The following is a 22,913-nucleotide window of genomic DNA, read 5'->3' on the forward strand; positions in this document are numbered from 1 at the left end:
GCACACCAGGTGTATCTCATCAAGCCATCTTCTTTATCGTTCTTCAGACATGTTCAAGTCATTTCAGAGGGGTCCTGTGGACCCAATGTTCATTCTCAAGAAAAAGGCCGACGAGGATGTATCCCCAGAAAAGGCAGATCTCGGTGTCGGCATCTACCGCAATGAAGCAGGTCTCTACAGCGAGCTGGACTCGGTTAAACAAGTTAGGCTTTCGCTATCTACAAGGGATCACGGGAGCTGACCAAGTCGTCCAATCTTAGGCCAAGCTAGCATTGGCACAGAACGATCCAGGCCATGATGTGAGTCTCGAGTCTCGACCCTTGTTAGCTTCGCCTATCTAACAGCTACCCAGTATGAGCTGACTACCGGCAACGCCCAATTTCTGGAGAAGGCTGCGGCTCTCTTGTTCGGGAAAGATTGCCAAAAGCTGAAGTCGGGTCAAGTATGTTCTAGCCAAGCTGTCATCACCCCATCAACCACTAACAGACCTAGATCGCATCCGTGCAGACAATATCTGGCACAGGAGCGAATCACATTGCGGTATTGGCCCTCAGCCAATGTGTCTCGCCTCGGCCTCAGGTCTTTGTCGGTGTCCCAGCCTGGGGCAACTACAAGCCCATGTTCGAACTGGTTGGGATGCAAGTCACCAAGTATTCCTACTACGACCCCAAGAACCGAACCGTCGACTTCAGCTCCATCATCCAGGCCGCCCGTACCGCTCCCCCGCGAAGCGTCTTTATTCTTCAAGGCTGCTGTCACAATCCCACGGGCGCCGATCCTACAAAGGCACAATGGAACGAGCTTGCCTCGGTCCTGGAGGAGAACAGGCACTTCATCTTCCTAGACATCGCCTACCAAGGCCTGGGCGATGGCATGGATGAAGATGCTTACGCTGTGCGTTTATTCGCAAAGTCCAGCGTCGACATTTTTGTCTGCCAGTCCTTCTCCAAGAACTTTGCGTTATACGGTGAGCGATGTGGAGTCCTCCACGCCGTGTGTGCCGACGCAAAGATTGCATCCGACGTGCATGATCGTCTTCGATGCCTGATCCGATGGGAATTCTCCTCTTCGCCAGCCTATGGAAGTCGGCTGGTCGACATTGTGCTTGGATCTGATCAGCGTACTGAAGCATGGTCAGCCCCCCTCTGCAGAAAGAATGAAGATCACCCATCTTAGCTCTGTGCTGACTGTCACTTCCTAACAGGGAAACTGAGCTATCCGACATGCGCCAGCGATTGAAGGGCTTGCGGAAGCAGCTACACAGTTACTTGACACAAGACTTGAAGGTGTGTAGCGACATGGGTGGCCCTGAACAAAAGCTAACCAAGCAAACCAGACTCCAGGAAATTGGGAGCACATCCTGAAGGAAACCGGACTCTTCTCGTAAGTAGAAGCCTCGACCAGCAATTCGCATGATTCTAACACGCCATAGATACCTTGACCTTACGCCGACCCAGTGCAAAACGTTGGTCGACCGCCACCACATCTACCTCCCATCGAGCGGTCGAATCAATATTTCGGGGCTGAACAAGGAGAACATTGAGAGAGTGGCCAAGGCCATTGATCAGGTTATTCGTGGAGGTGTCAAGGCAAATCTGTAGCCAATTCAGGGGTGTAAACATGATGGGTTGAGCATAGTAGTGGAAAGCGAGGGTAGAACCAAGGTTCCAGGTCAATTGGCCAGTGGTTATTATCGCAACACGTCTCCAAAAGAGAGCATCAACCACAGTCACAAAGAACAAATTTGTGCATTTAACCATAGCCATGAGTCCCACGTTAGTACTCTTTTTTTATGTGCATGAAGCACTCTCGATTCAGAAAGTTGGCTCCTCAGCATGACACCGTGCAAGCATTCTCCTCCGCATCGTAACCTCGCTTTCACGAATGAAACTCGGGGCTCCGGAACACGTTGCAGAAAATTCCAGTCAACGAATTGGCAGCAAATTCCCTCAAGTTGGCTTACCATGATTATCCAGTCGGTTGAGACTCGGGTTTGTGGAACGAATCAAGCTACCTTCAACATCTCCGCATTTTACCCCATGTGAGACGACCATGCCAGGATCCTCCGTCCGATAATCCTTGCTCAATCTCTTCTCTGTACGTAATGTGTAGTTCGTAATCTTTCCGCGTCCTCCGCACGCATATGCAGGGAACCTAGTGTACGCCTCTGGGAGAGGGTCATTTGTTGCCACTCTCAGCTACCATGAGCCAGGGACTCGAACGGAGACCAAACCCCGTGGGCATCTAGACGTTTTAAACTCCACCTCTATCTGTGCTATCTGTACTTATCAGTTATCATCCAATGATAAAACCCTCAGTAAAGCGCCGACCGAAGGAGAAAAAGAGAATTACGATACTAGTCATAACCAAGGGACCCAGGCGGGGACCAAACCCCGTACACATCTACAAGGGCTTGCCCTGGTGATGGCATGACCCGTGACGCTAAATGCTCCGCCTCTCCGCACCGGCTCAGGTTGCGAGTCATGATTCTGGGGTAGAATGGAGTTAAAAAAGCTTGATAAAGCGTGGGGCGTTGGAGATAGACTACTCGGTCGCTCTCACCGGGCGATACCATTAGCCTCGGTCACAGCGCCCGAGCACGATAATCCGCGGGGAGGTCCGTTCTTCTTTATCAGAGTTAGTGTGGTCCGGCAAGGTCAAAAGGCCTCGACTCCCTCGCTGAAGCTTGCCCTTTGTATCTCGACAACTCAAGCACTTTTGTATCATTCTTTCAAGTTCAATCTTCACCTGTCGTCGCAAGCATCATGGCCGAGACTATCGACAAGGAGAAGCTTGAGGAGCTGGGTGCGGTTGAGTCCCACACTCAAGGGGAAACCGTCCAGTCCAATGAGTTGAAGCGAGACTTTAAACCACACCAAGTTTTCATGTTCTCGATTGCGTGTGCAATTGGAACTGGACTGGTCATTGGTTCGGGCAGTGCTCTGTCCAGAGGAGGCCCTGGTAGTCTTTTGATCGCTTACATCCTCATTGGAATCACTGTGTTTTTCGTCATGACAGCTCTGGGCGAGATGGCAACCTTTTTGCCGATGAACAAGGGCTTTGGAGGATATGCGACCCGCATGGTAGACCCGGCTTTTGGGTAAGACACTCCAACTCAACGGGCTATGGAACATCAATGACTGAGAAACCAGGTTCGCCACGGGCTGGAACTACTTTCTCAAGTACATCGTGGCAACACCGACCAACTTGACGGCTACAGGCTTGATTCTCCAGTACTGGAGACCGGACTTGAATGTGGCCATCTGGATCACAGTCTTTGGAGTCCTCATTATTACAGTCAATGTACGCAGCCCGTATTCAGCCTTGTTAAACCTACACTGACGTCTCCAGGTTCTTCACGTCAACAGCTTCGGCGAAACCGAGTTCTGGCTAGGCTTGTGCAAGGTTCTCATCATGACGACACTCATCCTCTCCACCCTCGTCGTCGCGCTCGGCGGAGGACCTAACCACGATCGATCAGGCTTTCGATACTGGCAAGAGCCAGGAGCTTTCGCGGAATACTTGGCCGAGGGAGCTAAGGGAAGGTTCCTCGGCTGGTGGGCATGTGTGGTGCAAGCTTGCTTTGCGTTTACAGTGAGCACCAAGCTGTCGTTGATGGCGAGTTCTTTTGTCTGACCGGTATTCTAGGGAACTGAGGTCGTGGGTATGACTTTCGGTGAGACTCCCAACCCAAGGAAGAACGTTCCTCGAGCTGTGAAGCAGACTTTCTGGAGAATTTCTGTCTTCTACATCTTGGGCATTTTAGTCCTCGGCATGGCTGTTCCTTACAACAGCGAGAAGCTCATCGGAGCAACCAAGCAGGCAACCAGTGGTGGTAAGTTTACTAGCAACCCAAGAGTGTTGACAGTATCTAACTTGATGTGTAGCTGCCTCTCCTTTCGTCGTCTCTGTCAGCTTGGCCGGTGTTGGCGTGTTCCCCGATATTATCAACGGCTGTCTCTTGGTCTTTACCCTCAGCGCGGCAAGCTCAGGTACGCAGTAACATGCGGACTGCACTACCTCTTGAGCTAACAATTCTTCTTTCCAGACATCTACTGCTCGTCTAGATCTCTTTACGGCCTCGCCAGGGACGGCCAAGCCCCTCGCCTCTTCGCCAAAGCCCGTGACAACGGCAACCCCATCTACGCCGTCGCCGCTGCCTCCGTCTGCATCGCCCTCGGTTACATGAACGCCAGCAAGTCATCTTCTACAGTCTTTGGCTACCTCGTGAGCCTGGTGACTGTCTTTGCCGTCCTCAATTGGGTGGCTATTCTTATCACCCATATTCGCTTCCGTCAGGCCCTGAAGGCCCAAGGTATTGCCACCAGCGATCTGCCTTATGTGGGCTTTATGCAGCCCTATGGCTCCTACTTTGCCTTGTTCATTTCCATCCTGGTCATCATATTCAATGGTAAGGAATTTTTACCAGTCATCCCAGAAAAATTAAGAGTACTAACAAAGACGGCAGGTTATGACGCTTTTATCCCGCACTTCAAGGTCGACGTCTTCATCCTCAAGTATATCGGTACCGTTATCTTTGTGGGCAATGTTACGTGGTGGAAGCTCGTCAAGAAGACGACATTCTGGGGTGCAGAGACTGTTGATCTGGCGACTGGCAGGCGAGAGTTTGAGGAGAGGGAGAGCCATCAGGATGCGGAGTGGAACGGTGGCCTGCGAAAGAAGGTTCTGGGCTTCTTCAGAAAGTGATGCCCATGCAAGGGTTTCCTTCTGGGAGCTTTGCGGCACCAAGCATCGAGGTTACAATTGTAAATGCTACATACTGCAAGTAAGAGTCAATTCAAGTTTATAAGAAAGGAGCAATGCCTCGAAGATCCTATCGTTAAGTCAAGGTTCGAATGCGATTGTGAATCGAAAGCAACGCAAGCAATTCGTATGTGTCGTCGTCCTGCACCTTTTTACTGGTCAATATACGCGTAGATATCTGCACGTCATGGTTGCCTGGTTGCTGACAATTGATAAGCTGTTTCCGGTAGGTGGAATACGTCTCGTTACGTGGGACGTTACGTACTGGGTCATCGCAATCCCCGCTCAAGATATCGCAATCGGGAAGGATTTCGCTTGTTTTTAAGCCCCCTTTTTATCAGCGCAAGAACTCTTCCAGCCAATCTTCGAGATGGTGAAAAATCCCAACCCAGTCATTTAATCATGAACTCATCGGTTGACGCTATACTTGACGCTGAGGCCAGCTTTGGTCCAGCAGCGTCGTACAGATTCGATTTTACCCTCTTGTTTGAGAATGCAGTCTTATCGATCCTGCCATCAACTTTATTTCTTGTTTTAACTCCGCAGCGACTGTTTTGGTTGATCAAGCAGCCTCGAAAATTGACCAAAAACTCACAGTTTGTTCTCAAATTGGTACGACAAGCAACCGTCTCATGACCCATCTCTAACTGTCGTTAGGGCCTTATCTCTGTATATACCATTTTTCAGCTCACCGTTCTGCTGTGCTGGGTGCTTGGTCCTCTACCTGCACCAAAGTCACAAGTTGCAGCAGCCGTCTTGGTCTTTGTCAATGGCTTCTCGTTGGCCTTCTTGTCGTATGCCGAGCACACTCGATCCGTCCGGCCTTCGACACTTATCAACGTCTATCTACTTCTCACACTCCTCTTTGACTGCGCCATTGCTAGGACGCTATGGCTCATTGAAGGTACAAAGCTGATAGCAAAGGTTTTCACTGCAACTGTTGCTATCAAGTTTACCGTGCTGGTTTCTGAGGCATGGGAGAAGAGGTCCATTCTTCGAGCCCAGTATCGGGAACTCTCACCCGAATCAACCTCTGGGATCTTGGGTCGAAGCGTGTTCTGGTGGCTTAACCCTCTCATGAAAATTGGGTTTGGTCGGCCTTTGACTGAACAGGATTTGTATGTCATCGCTGGTTCTTTTCCCCAAGAACACATGCTCACTACGCGCTAGGTACACAATCGATGCTTCCCTTTCATCGAGGAGACTCATTGCCCGTGCACAACATACTTGGAGTTCAAGTAAGACATTGATTCCACACTGAAAGCTTGTACAGTTGCTGATTGCTCCTTCAGCAAATCACACCAAGAAGAATAGGCTTTTTTGGTCGACCATCTGGGCTGCAAAGGCCGTCTTCGCCTCTGGCATGCTTTCTCGCCTATGTTTGATAGCATTCAAGTACACGCAGCCTTTCCTTATCCAGAGGACCGTTGGCTTTGCCAGCGACTTGGCCGAACCTAAAAGTATTGGATGGGGACTCACTGGAGCGTGGCTCTTGGTCTTTATCGGCCTAGCCGTGAGTTCACTCTAGCCAGCCAATTTCACCACTAACCTGCGATAACAGATCTCCAACGGGTTCTACTACCACAAGACATATCAGTACGTTGCAACGAACACCGATGATGCGATCGTACTGACTGTATAGGTTCGTCACATCGGTCAGAGGCAGCCTTGAAAGCCTTATTTACAACAAGACGCTTGATCTTAGCACTACAGCGTTCGACGAGACCAGTAAGGCCGCCTGCGCTATTCGCAACAAGGAGTACTGACCTGTCGATAGTCGCCGTCACACTCATGTCTACTGATACTGAAGCCATTTGCCTCAGCTTCAGCAACTTGCACGAAGTCTGGGCTTCCCCGATTGAATGCGGTGTGGCGTTGTTTCTACTATACAGGCAACTCGGTCTTGCGTTTCTATCGCCCATGATTGTCGCGATAGGTTAGACCTTGAACGCAAACTTGGAGCGCTCACTAACTTGTTGTAGTTGCCACCGTCGGAATCATGCAGCTCGCCAAGCACATGGGAAAGGCACAGAAGAGATGGATGCGTGGCATCCAGACCCGGGTTGATGTGACTGCTTCTATGCTCGGATCGATGAAGGTGTGTATAAGCTCTCGGCTTTTAATTCTCGTTGCTCATGATCCCCTAGGAAGTCAAGATGCTCGGACTTACAGACGTCCTCAACAGCATGGTTCAGAACTTGCGAATCAAGGAGTTGAAGCTATCAAAGAAAGCCCGGAAGCTGTTGGTCTTGCGATTGCTACTCGGTAGGATATGATGCTCGCCCTCATTGGCCAATTTTCAACTTACCAGTCGTCAATAGGATCCAGCACACAAACCATCTCGCCCCTGGCAACTTTTGCGACGTTTGTCATTATATCTCAGAGCACAGGTCAACCATTGAACGTTGCCTCTGCGTATACGTCATTGTCTTTGATATATCTTCTGTCTACTCCCATGGCCACGGTCATTCGGACTATCCCAATGGTCAGTGCATCTCTGGCTTGCTTCGATCGAATCCAAGCTTTTTTGTTGTCAGACAGCTTCAAGGACCATCGACTTCCTTTGAACACTGGCACTATCCAAGCAAATGACAGCACAAGTCTTTCTTCGAGAAGCAGCAGCGCTGTTGAAATGCAGGATCTATCATCATCACAGGAGTTCTCTGTCGGAGATCCTCTGATGGTAATCTCAGACGCTAGTTTCAGCTGGGGTCAAGCAGAGGCCCCAATCCTACACAACATCTCTTGTACCATCCGGAAGTCGCATTTCACCTACATCATCGGCAGTGTGGGATCAGGAAAGAGCACACTCTTGCAGGCCATGCTCGGAGAAACCAAACCATCTAAGGGATCCATCTTTACTGGCACCCGCAGGATTGCATTTGTCGGCCAGGAGCCATGGATCCAGAACTTGACTCTACGACAAAACATCTTAGGAGCATTCAATTACGACAAGTCGTGGTATGACAAGGTCATTTATGCATGTGCGTTGGAGCAAGATATCATGGATCTTCCAGCACGGGATGCCACAAAGGCAGGCAGCAAGGGAGTATCACTCAGTGGTGGACAGAAGCAAAGACTCGCTCTCGCGAGAGCGGTCTACTCGAAGGTACCTGTCATCTTCTTAGATGATGTCTTTGCCGGTCAGGATGCTGCGACTGAGGAACATCTCCATCGGATGCTCTTCTCTGAGGGCGGTCTGTTCCGAGAGATGGGCACCACTGTTGTGTGTGTTACAAACGCCAGTAAGTTCCAGTTTATTATCTCATCAGTGGTGTCTGATACTAATATGGATCAAGTTCATCGCCTCGTCTACGCGGATCATGTCATCGCGTTGAGCGAGCAGGGCTCCATTCTACACCAAGGAACTTTCGAACAGCTCAAGACCGACACCGAATATTTCAAGGGTCTTCACTTTGAGCAGAACGGATCTGTTAACGAGGATGACGATGCCATTCCCGCTAGACCCGGGGAATTGACAGCATCGAGCCCTCCAGCACCAGTAGAAGATACCCAAGCTTCTCTCGGACAAGGACTTGGAGAGTTTGCCACTTATGGATACTACCTCGGATCAGTTCCCTTGTGGCATGTTCTTCTGAATGCGTCTCTTGTTTGTCTCCACGCTGGAGGCTACAAGATGACTGAGTTACTGCTCAGTTTCTGGACAGGTCGTACTGGTGCGACGCAGCACGAGTCAAACAGCTTCTATCTCGGCCTCTACGGCATGCTCGCTGGTCTTTCCATGGCCGCACTCATAGGATGCGCTTTCTTCTACCTAATAATCATGGTCCCGCTCAGCTCCGAGGTTCTTCATGCTCGATTGCTGAAATCGATAATGGACGCCCCTTTGTCGTTCTTTTCTAAGACGGATGTTGGAGTCACGACAACACGTTTTAGTCAGGATATCTCTGTTGTCGATACTGAGTTGCCATTCACGTTGATCGATCTACTCATCAACATTGCGGTAGCATTCCTGTCTGCTGTGATGATGTGTGTGTTTTCTGGTTACTTTGCAGCGACTCTGCCTCCCATTCTATTCTTTTGCTGGCGTAAGTCCAAAGTCTGATTTGCTTTCTGCTTTTCTAACAACGATGCAGTCCTTTCAAAGTTCTATCTCCGTACATCCCGGCAGATTAGGATTCTCGAACTACAAGCCAAGTCCCCTCTTTTCACCCACTTCCTCGATACACTGCAAGGGCTCTCCAGCGTGAGAGCCTTTTCTTGGGAGACGCAATTCCGCGAGCAATACTTTGAGTTCCTCGACGCATCGCAACGCCCATATTATTTGCAATTCTGCATCCAGCGCTGGTTGGCACTTGTTCTCGACCTAATGGTAGCTGCCATGGCTGGGATCATGATGGTGCTCGTCGTTCAGCTTCGAGGTCAATTCGCACCCAAGTTTGTGGCACTGGCTCTGCTCAACGTCACTTCGTTCAACGCATCCTTGACGCTCGTCATCAAGGGCTATACTCAGTTGGAGACTGCCTTTGGAGCGGTTGCTCGCCTCAAGCAATTTGGCTCAACCACAGAGAGTGAGAATCTGGCTGGTGAAACGGGTCAAGTTCCTGAGGAGTGGCCATCTTCTGGACATGTTGCCATCAAGAACATGACTGCTTCATACACCAAGACGGGGAACCCAGTACTGCACGGTGTGACGCTGGACATACCCGCGGGTTCCAAGGTTGGCATTTGTGGGCGTAGCGGAAGTGGAAAGAGTTCTCTCATGGGCTGTCTCCTTCGTCTCCTGGAGATTGATGCCAACTCTAGCATCGAATTTGATGGTATCGACATCACTACTATTCCTCGTCAAGCCATTAGAGCCTCGGTGGCGGTGGTTCCCCAGCACCCATTCTTCATGAAAAACACCAGCATCCGAGATAACTTGGTCCCGCGAGGCGAGCGAAACGATGAAAGAATGCTCGCAGCACTCCACAGGCTCAGAATGCGAGATGTAATTGACAGAATGGGTGGATTGGACAGCATCCTGGACATTGATCGCCTATCTCAGGGTCAACGCCAGCTGCTCTGCCTCGCCAGAGCCATGCTGGCCAACAAGAGGATCATCCTCCTCGACGAAGCAAGCAGCAATGTGGATCCCAACTCGGAGCAACTGATCAGACAAGTCATTCGTGAGCAATTTGTCGGATGCACCGTCATTGCTATTGTTCATCGGCTTGGAGCTGTAGTGGACTTTGATCGCGTCGCTGTTATGAGCGGTGGTCGCGTCGTGGAATGGGACAATCCCAGAGAGTTGTTGAAGCGGGATAGTGAGTTTAAGAAGTTGTGGGACTTGACTTCGGGGTGAAGAGGGTAAGAGTATCCAAATGGTGCTGAACTTGGATGCCAACAAAGCTAAGTTCTTATCTTGGTCGTACATTTTGCTCCTTGAAGCTCGTCTCAGGTGCCCTGTGGATGTGCAAGGCGCACAAGGACTGCATAAATCCATTGCATAAAACAATCACTCCTTTGGAGCACGTGTTTAATCACGTGAGGATACCTTGCTGAGATAGGCTCCACTATGGGAACACCAATCAAGTTGGTAAAGAACTGATATCATTTCATTCTGTTTTTTGAGTCCAACTGCACCTTTCAGCTATGGATGCCCCATTACACAGAGTAACGTAGACAGCCGCCCACCAAGAGCCTCGATAATTTGATCCTAATTTCGTCAATGCGATATTTTCGCCATTGTTTCTCATGCTCCCTCCTAAATCCAAGAACAAGCACAGCGTGAAGATGTGGTCAGTTACCCTAGACCTTTCAGCGAAGCACACGGCGTTGACAACTTCTTTTAAAAAGGCTGATTGATCTTTAAGCTCCTCATTAAATTTTTCATCTACCAGGATTAGTAGTTTCACAACATGTGACTGGCAGATTTATTGTCCTCGGTTGCTCTCTCACGTCTTTCAGCGTGGTGTTGCGATCTCAGCCTCTTCAGCTCAGGATTTCGGCAGAATGGTTGTGGCGACTTTCCATTTTTTTAAGGCTGAGCACAGGTTGATAAGCATATGATTGGTTCAATCTTATCTGAAACGCCTGTGATTGTGGAACCTGCGCCGCAAATGCTGGATCCGGAATTCAACGCTTCAGCCCAGCCAGGCAAAACTGCAGCACAGACGAACTCCGTATCGGTGATGTCACCGGAGCGCTGGATTGCTCTGCATGCGGTTAGCGCGGGATCTCAGCCAGCGCTGGGATCAACACAGTCATCCGCTGATCCTTGCCTCCTTTGGGGGCTGCGTAAATCATCACTCACAGTTCAGCGACTATATAACATGTCGAGGACTGCCAAGGGAGTTTTGGATATCATCATAGCAAGTAAAAACAACATCTATTCATACAATATCATATCTTACAAGTCTATCTGTTCATCATTGTTACACACTCACCAACACCATCTCTCTCACACTCTCCAACATGAGCTTCCCTCAAAACAATGACATCACTCTCCCAGTCGAGTCACAACTCGGCAACCCTACGCTTCAAGTCGACTTTTCATGGAAGAAGCTCAAGGCTTTGGTCTCACAAAAGGACAAGTCTGGAGAGTCTGTACCTCGATATGTCATCGACTACAACACCTTGAGGTCGCCCCATTTGGTTTTCCACCCTGCTGAGGACAAGTCTGCCACAATCGGATCAGGCACCCTCCACCCAGTCTCGATCCATGCCGACTATGAGATCCGCGGTCATAAGGGAACTCTCAAGGCTCTAAGGCGCTTCGTCACCTCTTACACCCACTTGTCGTACAACTACGCCGATGGCCCTGGAGACACCCCAGCTGCCATGACCTGGACTAGCTCCAGCGACTTCAAGAGCTGGGACTTTATCTGCCTCGATGAGAACAGCGTTCCTGTCGCCAAGTTCTCTGCCAACGCTTGGGCCATCAGCAAGGTTGGCTACATCGAGTTCATGGGCCCCAAGGCCAACAACCCCGACGCCCAGGAGGAGATTATGATCACTGGTCTCACTCTGTTCTCTCAGATGGTTCTTCGCACAAGTAGTATCCTGTCTCTCTTTGGCGCCATCTTCTCAAGACCCGGCCCGCTCGATAAGGAGGCAGCTGAGGGGTCCCGAAGGAGCGTGGGGGGAAAGGAATGGGCGGAGCACCAGGAGCTGTCCTTCCCTAAGGATAGCAAGTCCTAAAATGGTGTATGAATATTATTTGGTTGTTTTGAGTCTCAGTATGTATTTACTAGCGAGTTTTGTTCATTATGAGTTAATTAGTCAAGGGGGCCATCATCCTTCATGTCAATAGAATTTCGTTAAAATAGTACATGTCTACGACTATGAGGCAAACTCAAGCATTACCGGAGGATGCACCGGATATCACCTCTTTCCATCAATTTGGGAACATGTGATCTATTGCTTCGTATTTCCATTCATACTAATGCTATCTACCTACTCAACTTACTTATCGTACACTACACCCTGGTTCGGTTCGGGTCAAGTTGACCGCGGATCTCCCACAATGAAAGACTCTGGGTTCAAAAATTTACCACTTACCGAACTTGTTCTTTCCTTTCCCCTTCTTGTTCTGCTTCCCCTTGTCGTCTCCTTGATCTGGCTCCTCAGCCTTCTCCTCAGCATTCTGCTTGGGCTTCATCCTGGTTCCTTTGCCTCTCTGCTGTGACTTATCATTGAAGTCAACAATGCTGTTTTTGAAGGCCTCTCTGACTTCTTCAGGGGCCATAGCTTCGTCCACCGCTACAAAAGCGGGACCAGACACTGTCTGAGTTGCCCACTCTCGGAGAGACGTCTTCTTGGGGTGTGCGTCCACCTGAATCTGAAGATTCAAGTGACCATTAGTAGTTTTCCCTTGGACATCCAAATGGAAATTGCCGTCTTCGATAACGGTGCCTGGGTGATTTCTCACCTTTTCCAGGGTTTGATCTGAGAGGTCCTCGATGAACCAGTTCAGGAGCTTGTCGCGGCCGGGCGCCATGGTTGTTAGATATGTAGTTGAAGAAGGTGTTGAGTTGGGAAAAGGCGTCGAGTGTAATGTTGGTAATTGTGAGTGTAGCGTTGGTAGCTGAGCTGATGATGAATTCGCTTAATGCTCAGAATAACGGCTTAATATAGGTAATCAGTTACCCCCCTCTCCTAGGCGCATGTAGTCCTCAAGACAGTTGTTCTATATGCATGATACCATGTTCAAGGCGTGTTAATCCAGGCTGATAAGTGAAACTTGAGGTTGTATTGATGCGTTCAGGTCTCGTCCCGGAGAACTCCGTCTACACTTGGCACTTGCCCCGTATGGGACATTCTACTTTGGGATGGTTCAAGTGCATGTTTGCCCGTTCCGCGACTGCTGATATACCATAGTAGACGAACAAGTGGAACATGGCCATGTTCTGCTGCTGCTGTGCCTAATAGGTCCCTCGCATTTGGGAAGACAAAGGCTTGAGTGAAAGAAAGGAACTCGGAATGAAACATGAACATCCTTGAGTGTTCAGCCTCGTGGCATCAAAACAGACCTACCAAGGAACAAAGATCATCTCTGTGCGCCCCAATTTCTAATCTGCATAATATCAGGCGTTTTCACAATCTTGCATTGTTCTATACCCCATTTCTGACGCAAGTAGCCTGCCTGCCACCCTTAATGATGAAATTTGACATAGCTCCTTTGTTTGCTTCACTTTCTGAAACAGCTGGAGCTGATATTGCCAATTACAACACTTTTTGGATAACAAAGCGCGAGCTACAAGTACAAACAATGAGGATGCATAAAATGTGCTGCATTCTGAGCATGGAATTAAGTCAACTTCTCCATTCTGCCTACACAACTTCATCATCTATCAACACTTTTACCACTACGAAAATGTTGACTTCGCCTCGAGACGGACTTGTCTGGGACGATTCGGGCTGGGATCTTGAGCCCAGGTGGGCATCTGAGCCTAGCATCGAAGCGATCCAGGCCACGTGCCGGCGAGTTTTGCAGCTTGATGCGTCAGACGACTGTTCAGTGTCGTTCATGGCTGAAGGCGCCTTCAACAAGGTGTACCTTGTCGAGGACAACTGTGAACGGAGATGGGCCTTTCGAGTCTCGCTCCCCGTTGATCCCCACCTCAAGGTAGCTGGCGAAGCAGCAACTCTCTGTTGGCTCGAACGCCACTCGGACATTCCGGCACCCAAAGTGATTGCTTTTGACGCCTCAAGGGACAATGACCTAGGCTATGAATGGATCCTCATGGATTTTATGCCAGGAACTTCTGCCTACCGTCGATGGCGTAAGATGTCGATGGAGGCCAAGAAGACTCTGGTTGAGAAGATTGCTGAGTATCAGGCACAACTCTTCAACTCGGAATTTCGTACTATTGGCACCCTGAAGGATGCAAGCCTTGACGCCGATTCCAAACCGGACCCTGGACAGCTCGTTGATCTCATGTTCTTCATGGGTAAGCATTATGACTTGGATGCCCCTCGAGGGCCATTTCGTTCTAGCCACGACTGGCTCAAGTCGTTCATCTCTGTCATCATTGAAGACCAAAAGAGAGTGATAAACGACCTCTCGGACTCGGATTCAGACTCGGATTCATCCTCAGACCCATCATCGGACGATAGTTCATCCTCAGCCGACAGCTCATTCTCAGATGACAGCTCATTCTCAGATGGCAGTTCATCGTCAGACGACAGCTCATCGTCAGACGACAGCCCAGACTCGGATTTACCCTCAGAATCATCTTCAGACCATATCTCGGATTCGGATTCAGATTCAGATTCAGACGGGAGCTCAGACTCATCAGACTCAGACTCAAAGGAAAAAGCAGCCGCCGGGTACAATATTGAAGTGGCTGAGTTACTCGCTGATCTCCTCCCCGATATCTTCCCCAAGATCCTGAACCCACCGGAGCGAACAGTACTGGTGCACGATGACCTTTCACTGGACAATATCTTGGTCGACGACGATGGCGCCATCACAGCCATCATAGACTGGGAATGCGTCTCGGCGGTGCCTCTCTGGTTCGCTACGCGAATGCCCAAGTTCCTTCTCGGCCCGGACCGTGAAGAACCCCCGGATCGCGATTGGTACATGGATGATGATGAAGAGATGGAGGCTGCGAAACGAATTCGCGAAGGCGACGATTATCTCGACAGCGAAGGCAAGAACCCCCTCTACTGGTATCACCTCATGGAATATGAGCAGACAGAGCTCAGGAAGCTGTACTCGGACCGTTTGTCTGAACTGTGTCCTGCATGGGGAAGGGAAGTTGCCGATAGCGGGCTGAAGAGGGATTTCTACGAGGCGATTTTTCGCTGCGCCGACCGTTGGCGTTTGATCAGGATTGACGATTGGGTTGGGGAGATCTGGGAGGGAGAGTTCCCGACAATGGCCGAGATGATGGAACCGGGCCGTACGTAGATGTTCCTTGTGTGCCGATTTTCTTTTGTTTTGTGTGCATGTTTTTGTAAATGTATGATTTTTATTGTAGACCGTAGGTAGCGTAGACAAGTCAGATTGTTAGTCACGCTACCGAGAGTTTTAATACGAAAAGAATAAAAAAAAACGTAGCCTTTATTCATTGCTCTCGATGAACGCAGCTAGTTGTCATGGAAAAGATTGTATCAAGTACCTACAATATGCAACTCTTCAACCCCCCCATCAAAGCTCCTTGCCAATATCCTTCGATCCTTCCTTACTTTCGACCAGCTTCTCAGAGTCCAGCTTAATATCCCCGTCAAAAACGCTGGCGATGGCCTCAAGACTTCGGCCAGATGTCTCTGGGAAGAGGAAATAGACACAAGCAACTTCAATGCACAGCCAGCCGACATATACTCCGTAGTACTTCCATGCCAAGGCTTGGAGACCGATGGGGTTGACAAAAGAGTTGACGAATCCTGCTCCCTTGCCGAAGAACATGAGAACCGAAAAGCCTTTAGCTCGGATGGGGTAGGGCAAGATCTCGACGGGATATGAGTAAAGTAGAGCGTTGAAGGCAAAGTTGAAGAATGCGTAAAAGATGAAGAGCATCGCCAGAACACCGTGACCAGCGGCTTTGTTGCCTCTTTCGTTGAACAGGCCCGCACAAAGCGTCTGGCTGCTGAACACGAGGAGCATGCCGACAACGGAAATCATGAACTGTGTTCGGCGCTTGAGGCGACCTGAAGCAAAGGCGGAAGCCACAGATGTGAGCCAGTTGAAGATCATCAAGCAGCCGTTGATGATGTTGGTGTGTCTGGCATTCGTGATTCCAACTGTTTCGAGCACCCGGACCAGGTAGTACGAGACAAGGCCGTTTCCGGACCATTGTGAGAAGAGACCCAAAAGAACAGTGACAAGCAGGCGATGACGGTTGCCGGGTGTTTTGAGCAGAGATGCCCATCCAGTAGCGTTCGCAAGCTCCGTTTCAATAACACCACGCATCTGGCGATACTCCAACTCAACAAACTCAGAGGAGACATCTCCATTAGCGTGGTACTTGACCAATATCTCTCTTGCTTTTTCGGCTTGTCCCTTTGCAATGAGGAAGCGTGGAGACTCGGGGAGGAACCAGATACCCAAGATCTGGACAAGAGCTGGCGCGGCTTGCAGATAAGATGGGATTCGCCATGCCCAGTTGTTGGGGATCCTGAAGGTTCCAAAAGTTGTCCATGCAGCAGCTATGGCTCCAAGGTACCAGGAAGTCTGGTACAAAGACGTAGCGACTTGCCGATCCTTGGGATGGGCCAACTCGCCGATGAGCATGGGAGCGTAGGTGTTGGCAAAGACAAGACCAAAGCCAATGACGAAGCGAGAGATCAAGAACATGGAAACTGTCAAGTTGTATTAGTGAGACGAATATTAACGGATACACTTTCTGGTTTCTTCTTACTGTGAACGCATGCGCCTTGAATGACACCTCCGATTAACATGATCACGGCTCCAACGAATATCCCCATACGGCGACCCCAGCGATCACCAACGACGCTGATGAAAGGCGTTGCAACAATGCATCCAAGGCCTAGAATTGCATTCAGAAGGCCGAGAATACTGCCGCGAGGACTGTTGAAATCTGGCGATTGAGCGAAGCTGTTAGCTAGACTATCTATTACTGAAGCCTAACATGGCGAACTTACAAGAATCCCAAGCTGGCACCGCCTGAAGACCGCTCATCATCGCCCCGTCAAATCCTAGCGTTACAGCAGGGACAAGACATCCAGGGATCATGAGGAGATAGAGCTTGAACAAGTTGCGGCTTTGGTAGAACGGCGGCGCATGATGGGCGAGTTCCTGGATGCGTTGATCCAGCTCCTCGACTGTTTCATGACCAGCCGCAGAAACATTAACAGAGCTTGCCTCTTTGCTTTGTGAGGACGCCATGGCGGTCTTGGTTGAATAAGATGATCAAGTTGAAGGCCGTGTGATGGTGAGCTGATGATCCTCTTCCTGTGGGAGGTTGCTTCAACTTATACACGACGTGAAGTGACAACCTTGTGAAGCCTCGCTTGTTGGTTCAGATCGCGTCATCCCTCCCAGTTGATGAGAGCAGATTAACCTCCAACGCGTTGACCGTTCAAAGAAGCTATAGTTCAATGCGTGGCGCGGGGAGAGCATTCGATCAATTTGATCTATCGGCAAACTTGACCAGGCTGGATCTTGAATAGCGGCCTGGGATTGGCCAGACAAGTTGGCCTGCGAGATGATGCCATTCATCCCCGGATCGCGATCGTCTGCCCACTTCACGGCCCCTCAGCTTGAGCCAATCAGTGTGCCAAGACTCCGAAAGGACTCCGAAGCTTCGGCCGGTGAACCAATGGTTGCTCGCCTTCGCCGATCGCAGTTCGGAGAGCCAAGAATCCACTTGTTCAGTCTCCACGGGCCTATTTCCGCGCTCGGTAACGAATTGCAGGGTTGCATTTAGAGGGAACATGTACGAATGGGATGTGTTGCAAGGGCATAAGAGGGGAAGACGCCGCCAAAATGACCGATCTCGGTTCACCACACCGCATCCTCCACAGCTCGCCACAATGAGTCCCGATTCTCTTCACAAGATTCTTTCATCTCTCACACTTGAGGAAAAGATACGTTTTCTTTCGGGTGTTGACTGGTGGCGCACCCCAGTCATACAAAGGGACGGGGTCTTTGTACCCCATATCAAGGTATGTCTTTGTTCTCAGTTTGTCAAACACGAACGCAAGTTGACATCCTTTATCTCAGTTCACTGATGGGCCCAATGGTGCCCGAGGAGAGAGCTATGTGTCTGGCATCAAGGCTGCATGCTTCCCATGCGGGACGTGTCTCGGCTCGACATTCGACACGTCGATCCTAGAGAGAATCGGCACCGCGATAGCAAAAGAAGCAGAGACAAAGTCTGCAAATGTCCTCTTGGGACCAACCCTCAATGTCATCCGCTCACCGCTGGGAGGCCGAAACTACGAGACCTATAGCGAGGATCCTCTCGTTCTGGGTCATCTGGCAGCTGCCTATGTCCGTGGATGCCAGTCGACGGGCCGTGTCGCGGCAACTCCAAAGCACTTTGTGGCGAATGACGCCGAGAATCAACGGACGACACTAAGTGTCGAAGTTGAGGAGCAAGTGTTGAGAGAGATTTACCTGAAACCATTCCAGCTTGTGTTAAAACTCTCAGACCCCTGGTGCATCATGTCAAGGTACTTGATCTCGCGCGATTAACGTGGCTGTTCGTATTTGCTAACTGTTGATCTGTGTAGCTACAACCGGGTTCGAGGAACCTATGTCGCTGACAGTGACGAGCTCATCAATGGCACTTTGAGAGAAGAATGGGGCTTCCAAGGGCCCGTCATCTCAGACTGGATGGGGACTTACTCCGTTGCACCTGGTATAAATGCTGGTGTCGACATTGAGATGCCCGGCCCACCGAAATGGCGTACCAAAGACGCGGTGTTGAAGCTTGTTCAGCAGGGCAGCATTTCTGAAGAGGCCATCAACAAGAGTGTCTTACGCATTCTCAAGCTTGCCTATCGGCTCGGTCGATTCGAGAACCCCGAGGAACCTCCCGAGCGAGCGGTTGAAGACCAGGCTCGCGATAATCTCATCAAGGAAGCTGCGGCAGATGGAATCGTCTTGCTCAAGAACGCTGGAGACATCTTACCCATACCCCAGAGCTCGACTGTCGCATTGATCGGTCAGCATGCGAGCTCTGTTGTCCTCGGAGGCGGAGGAAGTGCCCGAGTCGATGCCTTGCATGCGGTTACTCCAATCGAAGGATTTAAAAGTCTGGGCTACGACACCAGGACGGCAGTCGGAGTGCCTGTCTTTGGAGCTGTCCCGCATGCTGACCCCAGATTTATCTTTCCTACCAATCAGCCGCAACACTCGGAACTTCCTGTTCGGCTAGAGTGGTTCAACGGCTCTGTGATTGGCGAGAATCTCGTTCACGAAGAGTTTCGCCCTCAAGCCGAGTACATGATCAAGGAACAGTGGCCAGAATACCTTGACAAGGTCAAATACTGTACACGAATCACATTCGATCTGGTGGCACCTTCAACAGGCAACGCAATCTTGTCGGTCATCAGCACAGGACGGGCGAGATGCTACATCAATGACCAGCTGGTCTTTGAAAGGCCACAAGAGACCAAGCTGCGACCTGAGTCTTTCTACTTCTTCAAGAAGCAGTTGGAGAGACGTTTCACCCATCATGTGGAAGAAGGTCGCCGTTACAGTATCAAACTCGAGTCTTGGGCTTGCGACCCTGATATCTTGGCTGGACCGCCTTTGTTTGGAAAGATGTTTCAAGGAAGCTCCATTCGCTTCCATGAGGAGATCAACCTGCAAGCCTCATTGAAGGATGCCAAGGCGGTGGCGTCAGAAGCCGAGTATGCTGTTGTCTGCGTCGGAACGACCAACGAGATCGAGTCGGAAGGCTTTGACCGGGACACAATGGACCTCACGCCAGAACAATACGACTTGATCAAGTCAGTGGCTTCTTCAAACCCAAAGACGGTGGTTGTAAACTTTTCAGGCGCACCCGTTGGTCTCTCGCAAATCGTCGATGTCGTTCCTGGAATTGTCCAGGCTTGGTTCCCTGGACAAGAAGCAGGGCTGTCAGTTGCAGCCGTTCTCTCTGGGCAGGTGAATCCTAGTGGTAGACTACCACTGACATGGCCACGCAAGCTGGAGGATAATCCGTCCTTCGGAAATTTCCCCGCTGGCCCTGATGACATTCTACGATATGAAGAAGGGCTTGACGTGGGTTATCGGTGGTATGATCAAGAGAGCAAGCCTGAGCCTTTGTACCCATTCGGCTTCGGACTTTCCTACACACGCTTTGAGGTCGTCGATGCTGAGATCCAAGATGGAAGACACATACTGGACCTTGAATATGAGGTCGTGGTTAGGGTTAGAGTCTCAAACGTTGGCCCTCAACGAGGCAAGACCGTGGTCCAGTTTTACGTGTCTGCGCCTCACGATAGTTCAATCCCGGGACTTGTACGGCCTGTGAAGGAGCTACAAGCATTTGAAAAGGTTGAGATTGAGTCAGGTGAGACTCAAATCGTTGAGGCGCGCCTGGACAAGTATAGTGTGAGCGTCTATGATTCGACGGCAGAAAGATGGCACGCGGAGAAGGGGGTGTATACGGTCCACATCGGCTTATCAAGCGATCAAGCACATACTGAAGTGTCATTCTCAGTACCAGACACCTTTACCTGGACAGGCCTTTAGAAATGGGTATTAGGTACTTAGACACATCTGTCTTGTGATGTAGAGGTAGATCAGGATGATTACATATGTACCACCCATTTGACTCATCTCCATCCAACGACCGAAGCCGTGTGATTTCCATGCTATTTTTTCTCAGGTTGGCGCTCACCAGCTGTTTTCACGCGCTAGCTACCTAGACACTGTCGTACACGAGGTACGTAGGATGGCGTGCTCCGCAAACCGCATGTGGGTCCTAATCCCCTCTTCGCAGCCGGTCTCCTCAACGAGAGCAGATACTTGTGATCCCTCAACACTTGTCCAAGATGCCGCGGAGAGCGTGTTATGCGTGTCGGTAAGCGAAGAATATGCCCAGGCTGAGTCAAGCGGTGATAATAGCTGACCAGTGAGTCAAGGTCTAGCAAAGTCCGCTGCAAAGTCCAGGATGGTGAAATCGGCTGTGAAAGATGTGTGGCGAGAAAGCTTCACTGCTCCTACGCGCCCAAATCCCAGTCTTCATCTCGCTCAGATGTAATCCCCAGTTCTCCATGGGCGCCGTCAGAGCAAAGCGTCTTCGAGCCTCCTCCGATGAGACAAGCTAACCAAGACTATCGGATGGAACGTGGGACTCTGGGGTTAGACATTGGAAAAGGGCGCCCAGAGGATCTTCTCAGAGAGGGAGAGTTTACTCACTCTCTAATACTCCTGTATTTCAGCAACTTCAGCGATATTCACTTCATGTTTGACGAGGAGCTATTCCTTGCCGACTTTTCCACCAGCCAGATCCCCAAGATTATCCTCTACTCCATCATGGCACTGAGCATTCGGTAGGTTTTATACTGGCACAAACTGATGCTCACTCACTCTTACACATATCCAAGATTCTCAATGGCGCCATTCACCGAAGATCTACCACCGTGTCATAGGGGGGAGCTTCTTTTTAAGCACGCCCGAAGCCTCCTCGTCGAAGACTTTGATTGGCCGTCTGTTCCGACAATCCAAGCTTACCTCTTGCTGGGTACCTATAAACTGGCATTTGGCGGCTCAAGACAAGCATATGTTTTTCTTGGTTAGTCAAACTCATCTTTAATCTGTCAACTAACTGACTTCCCCAAGGCTTCGCGGCGAATATGCTTAGAGCTCTGAGGCTACTGGATATCAGCGAGGGCGAGCCATCCGTGTCTGTGGAGACACACAGACGGCTCATTTGTACCATGGCACTCATGGATAGACTGATATCCTTTCCACTCAGACTGACACCGCACTTTTCTCTCAGGGACAAGATTCCCCACATGTTGCACGACGACGAGTTTTTAGCCCTGAAGCGAGGCAGAGCAAGTCAGACTTTAGGAGGCCATTCAAATGTCAAAGCTGTCAGTGTGTCTCAGGAAGTCATGTTTCTTTCAGAGATACTAGCTGAGCTTTACGAGCTGTTCCATGATGGCCAGGATGATGTTCATCAAGTTCTGTCTAGGTTCACTCGCCATTCAGCAACAAGAAGTGCCAGCCTTCTTTGGACTCCTTCCAATATCTCTCATCACTTGCGCCACGATACCCTTCGGCAGTTTGCATACATGCACCTGCTATATCACCATATCGGCCAACTAGTTCACTTCAAAGCCCTCAGGCCGACTTCGACCCAAAGTCAAACACAGAGAGAGTCAGCTGCAGAATGCCACCGCCATGCCAACTCGATTGCAGTAATTGTTGAGACTCTATGGGACCAGGCCGGCTTTGATCTACACAACTTTTCTGTCGGCAAGATTCTTACCACGGCGGTTGTGGTATATGCTCATGCTCTTCTGGAAGCTTCTACAACCGAGGCAATTCAACAACTACACGATCAAATAACCATTCTGACGGGTTGTATACACCGCATTCAGAACCATACGCGAATGTTCATATGGGTAGTAAGTAAAGTTGACTTTGAAAAGAGTTTCGTAGGTCGCTAACGGAGTTATAAAGCATCAACACTTGGAAACGTTTGTAAACATGTTCAGTCGCGACAAGTCAATCTGGGCAAGAATGTTCAATGACAACCCTCATCTTCTACGCCAGATGCTATACCTTGGGAGCTACTACGAAAGGTTTGACCCGCGGACTGCAGGTAAGCATCCGACTTGGTTTCTGGATTCACAACGAGGAACCCTAACGACTTGAGCAGGGCGCCGAATAGGGATCGAGGCATTGTTGGAGTCAACGTGAGAATAACTTGAAGAAGAGAATAAAGGCAATAACTTGATAGGAATACACCTTGTTTGCGAGTTATTTAGTGGGTAGGTTTGAAACGGGGGACTAATAACTCGCGGTTCCCTTACTCCCAACTTTCAACCTGTCAAGAACTCAACATTATCGGATTTGCCTTGATCATTTTCGAGTTCTTTAAATAGGCAAAATCGGTCCTGGCAGTGCGAGGAGTCACTTAGACATTGATTTGCTACGGCACGGCACTCGATCAGCTGGCTAAGCATATCCGATGCGGAGGTAAGGGGGCCTGGGCCATGCAGGAGTCATCAGAACATATTTCAGCATCACTAGATTGGCTGTTATTCGA

At 50.0% G+C, this 22,913-nt stretch overlaps 8 protein-coding genes across 8 annotated transcripts; 6 read left to right on the top strand and 2 right to left on the bottom strand.

Annotated features, from left to right (window-relative positions):
- Nucleotides 1-49: 49 nt before the first annotated feature.
- On the top strand, nt 50-1,601 carry NCS54_01349000 (Aminotran-1-2 domain-containing protein; the record flags this gene model as incomplete). Its single annotated transcript, XM_053158680.1, has 7 exons — nt 50-202; nt 261-299; nt 353-442; nt 493-1,133; nt 1,205-1,286; nt 1,337-1,383; nt 1,433-1,601. The coding sequence occupies 7 exons, from the start codon at nt 50-52 to the stop codon at nt 1,599-1,601; spliced, it is 1,221 nt and encodes a 406-aa protein (XP_053014655.1).
- Nucleotides 1,602-2,765: 1,164 nt separating this feature from the next.
- On the top strand, nt 2,766-4,707 carry NCS54_01349100 (AA-permease domain-containing protein; the record flags this gene model as incomplete). Its single annotated transcript, XM_053158681.1, has 7 exons — nt 2,766-3,100; nt 3,153-3,303; nt 3,352-3,594; nt 3,649-3,835; nt 3,888-3,992; nt 4,049-4,411; nt 4,469-4,707. 7 exons carry the CDS (start codon nt 2,766-2,768, stop codon nt 4,705-4,707), a joined length of 1,623 nt encoding a protein of 540 aa, XP_053014656.1.
- A 459-nt stretch (nt 4,708-5,166) lies between these two features.
- Nucleotides 5,167-10,069, top strand: NCS54_01349200 (Hypothetical protein; the record flags this gene model as incomplete). The annotated part of the gene is made up of 13 exons (XM_053158682.1): nt 5,167-5,376; nt 5,422-5,882; nt 5,935-6,002; nt 6,057-6,277; nt 6,326-6,360; nt 6,407-6,492; nt 6,542-6,700; nt 6,747-6,862; nt 6,912-7,029; nt 7,076-7,249; nt 7,302-8,009; nt 8,064-8,813; nt 8,862-10,069. 13 exons carry the CDS (start codon nt 5,167-5,169, stop codon nt 10,067-10,069), a joined length of 4,314 nt encoding a protein of 1,437 aa, XP_053014657.1.
- Nucleotides 10,070-11,181: 1,112 nt separating this feature from the next.
- NCS54_01349300 (Hypothetical protein) lies at nt 11,182-11,907 on the top strand (the record flags this gene model as incomplete). The annotated part of the gene is made up of 1 exon (XM_053158683.1): nt 11,182-11,907. One exon carries the CDS (start codon nt 11,182-11,184, stop codon nt 11,905-11,907), a length of 726 nt encoding a protein of 241 aa, XP_053014658.1.
- A 349-nt stretch (nt 11,908-12,256) lies between these two features.
- On the bottom strand, nt 12,257-12,706 carry NCS54_01349400 (Hypothetical protein; the record flags this gene model as incomplete). Its single annotated transcript, XM_053158684.1, has 1 exon — nt 12,257-12,706. One exon carries the CDS (start codon nt 12,704-12,706, stop codon nt 12,257-12,259), a length of 450 nt encoding a protein of 149 aa, XP_053014659.1.
- An 876-nt stretch (nt 12,707-13,582) lies between these two features.
- NCS54_01349500 (APH domain-containing protein) lies at nt 13,583-15,124 on the top strand (the record flags this gene model as incomplete). The annotated part of the gene is made up of 1 exon (XM_053158685.1): nt 13,583-15,124. The coding sequence occupies one exon, from the start codon at nt 13,583-13,585 to the stop codon at nt 15,122-15,124; it is 1,542 nt and encodes a 513-aa protein (XP_053014660.1).
- A 240-nt stretch (nt 15,125-15,364) lies between these two features.
- NCS54_01349600 (MFS domain-containing protein) lies at nt 15,365-17,062 on the bottom strand (the record flags this gene model as incomplete). Its single annotated transcript, XM_053158686.1, has 3 exons — nt 15,365-16,515; nt 16,575-16,754; nt 16,819-17,062. 3 exons carry the CDS (start codon nt 17,060-17,062, stop codon nt 15,365-15,367), a joined length of 1,575 nt encoding a protein of 524 aa, XP_053014661.1.
- Nucleotides 17,063-17,709: 647 nt separating this feature from the next.
- Nucleotides 17,710-21,497, top strand: NCS54_01349700 (Beta-glucosidase; the record flags this gene model as incomplete). Its single annotated transcript, XM_053158687.1, has 7 exons — nt 17,710-17,841; nt 17,900-18,351; nt 18,412-20,242; nt 20,560-20,576; nt 20,634-20,714; nt 21,076-21,186; nt 21,476-21,497. 7 exons carry the CDS (start codon nt 17,710-17,712, stop codon nt 21,495-21,497), a joined length of 2,646 nt encoding a protein of 881 aa, XP_053014662.1.
- Nucleotides 21,498-22,913: the final 1,416 nt, after the last annotated feature.

Source organism: Fusarium falciforme, chromosome 11 (assembly GCF_026873545.1).
Source record: "Fusarium falciforme chromosome 11, complete sequence".
Lineage (NCBI taxonomy): Eukaryota > Fungi > Ascomycota > Sordariomycetes > Hypocreales > Nectriaceae > Fusarium > Fusarium falciforme.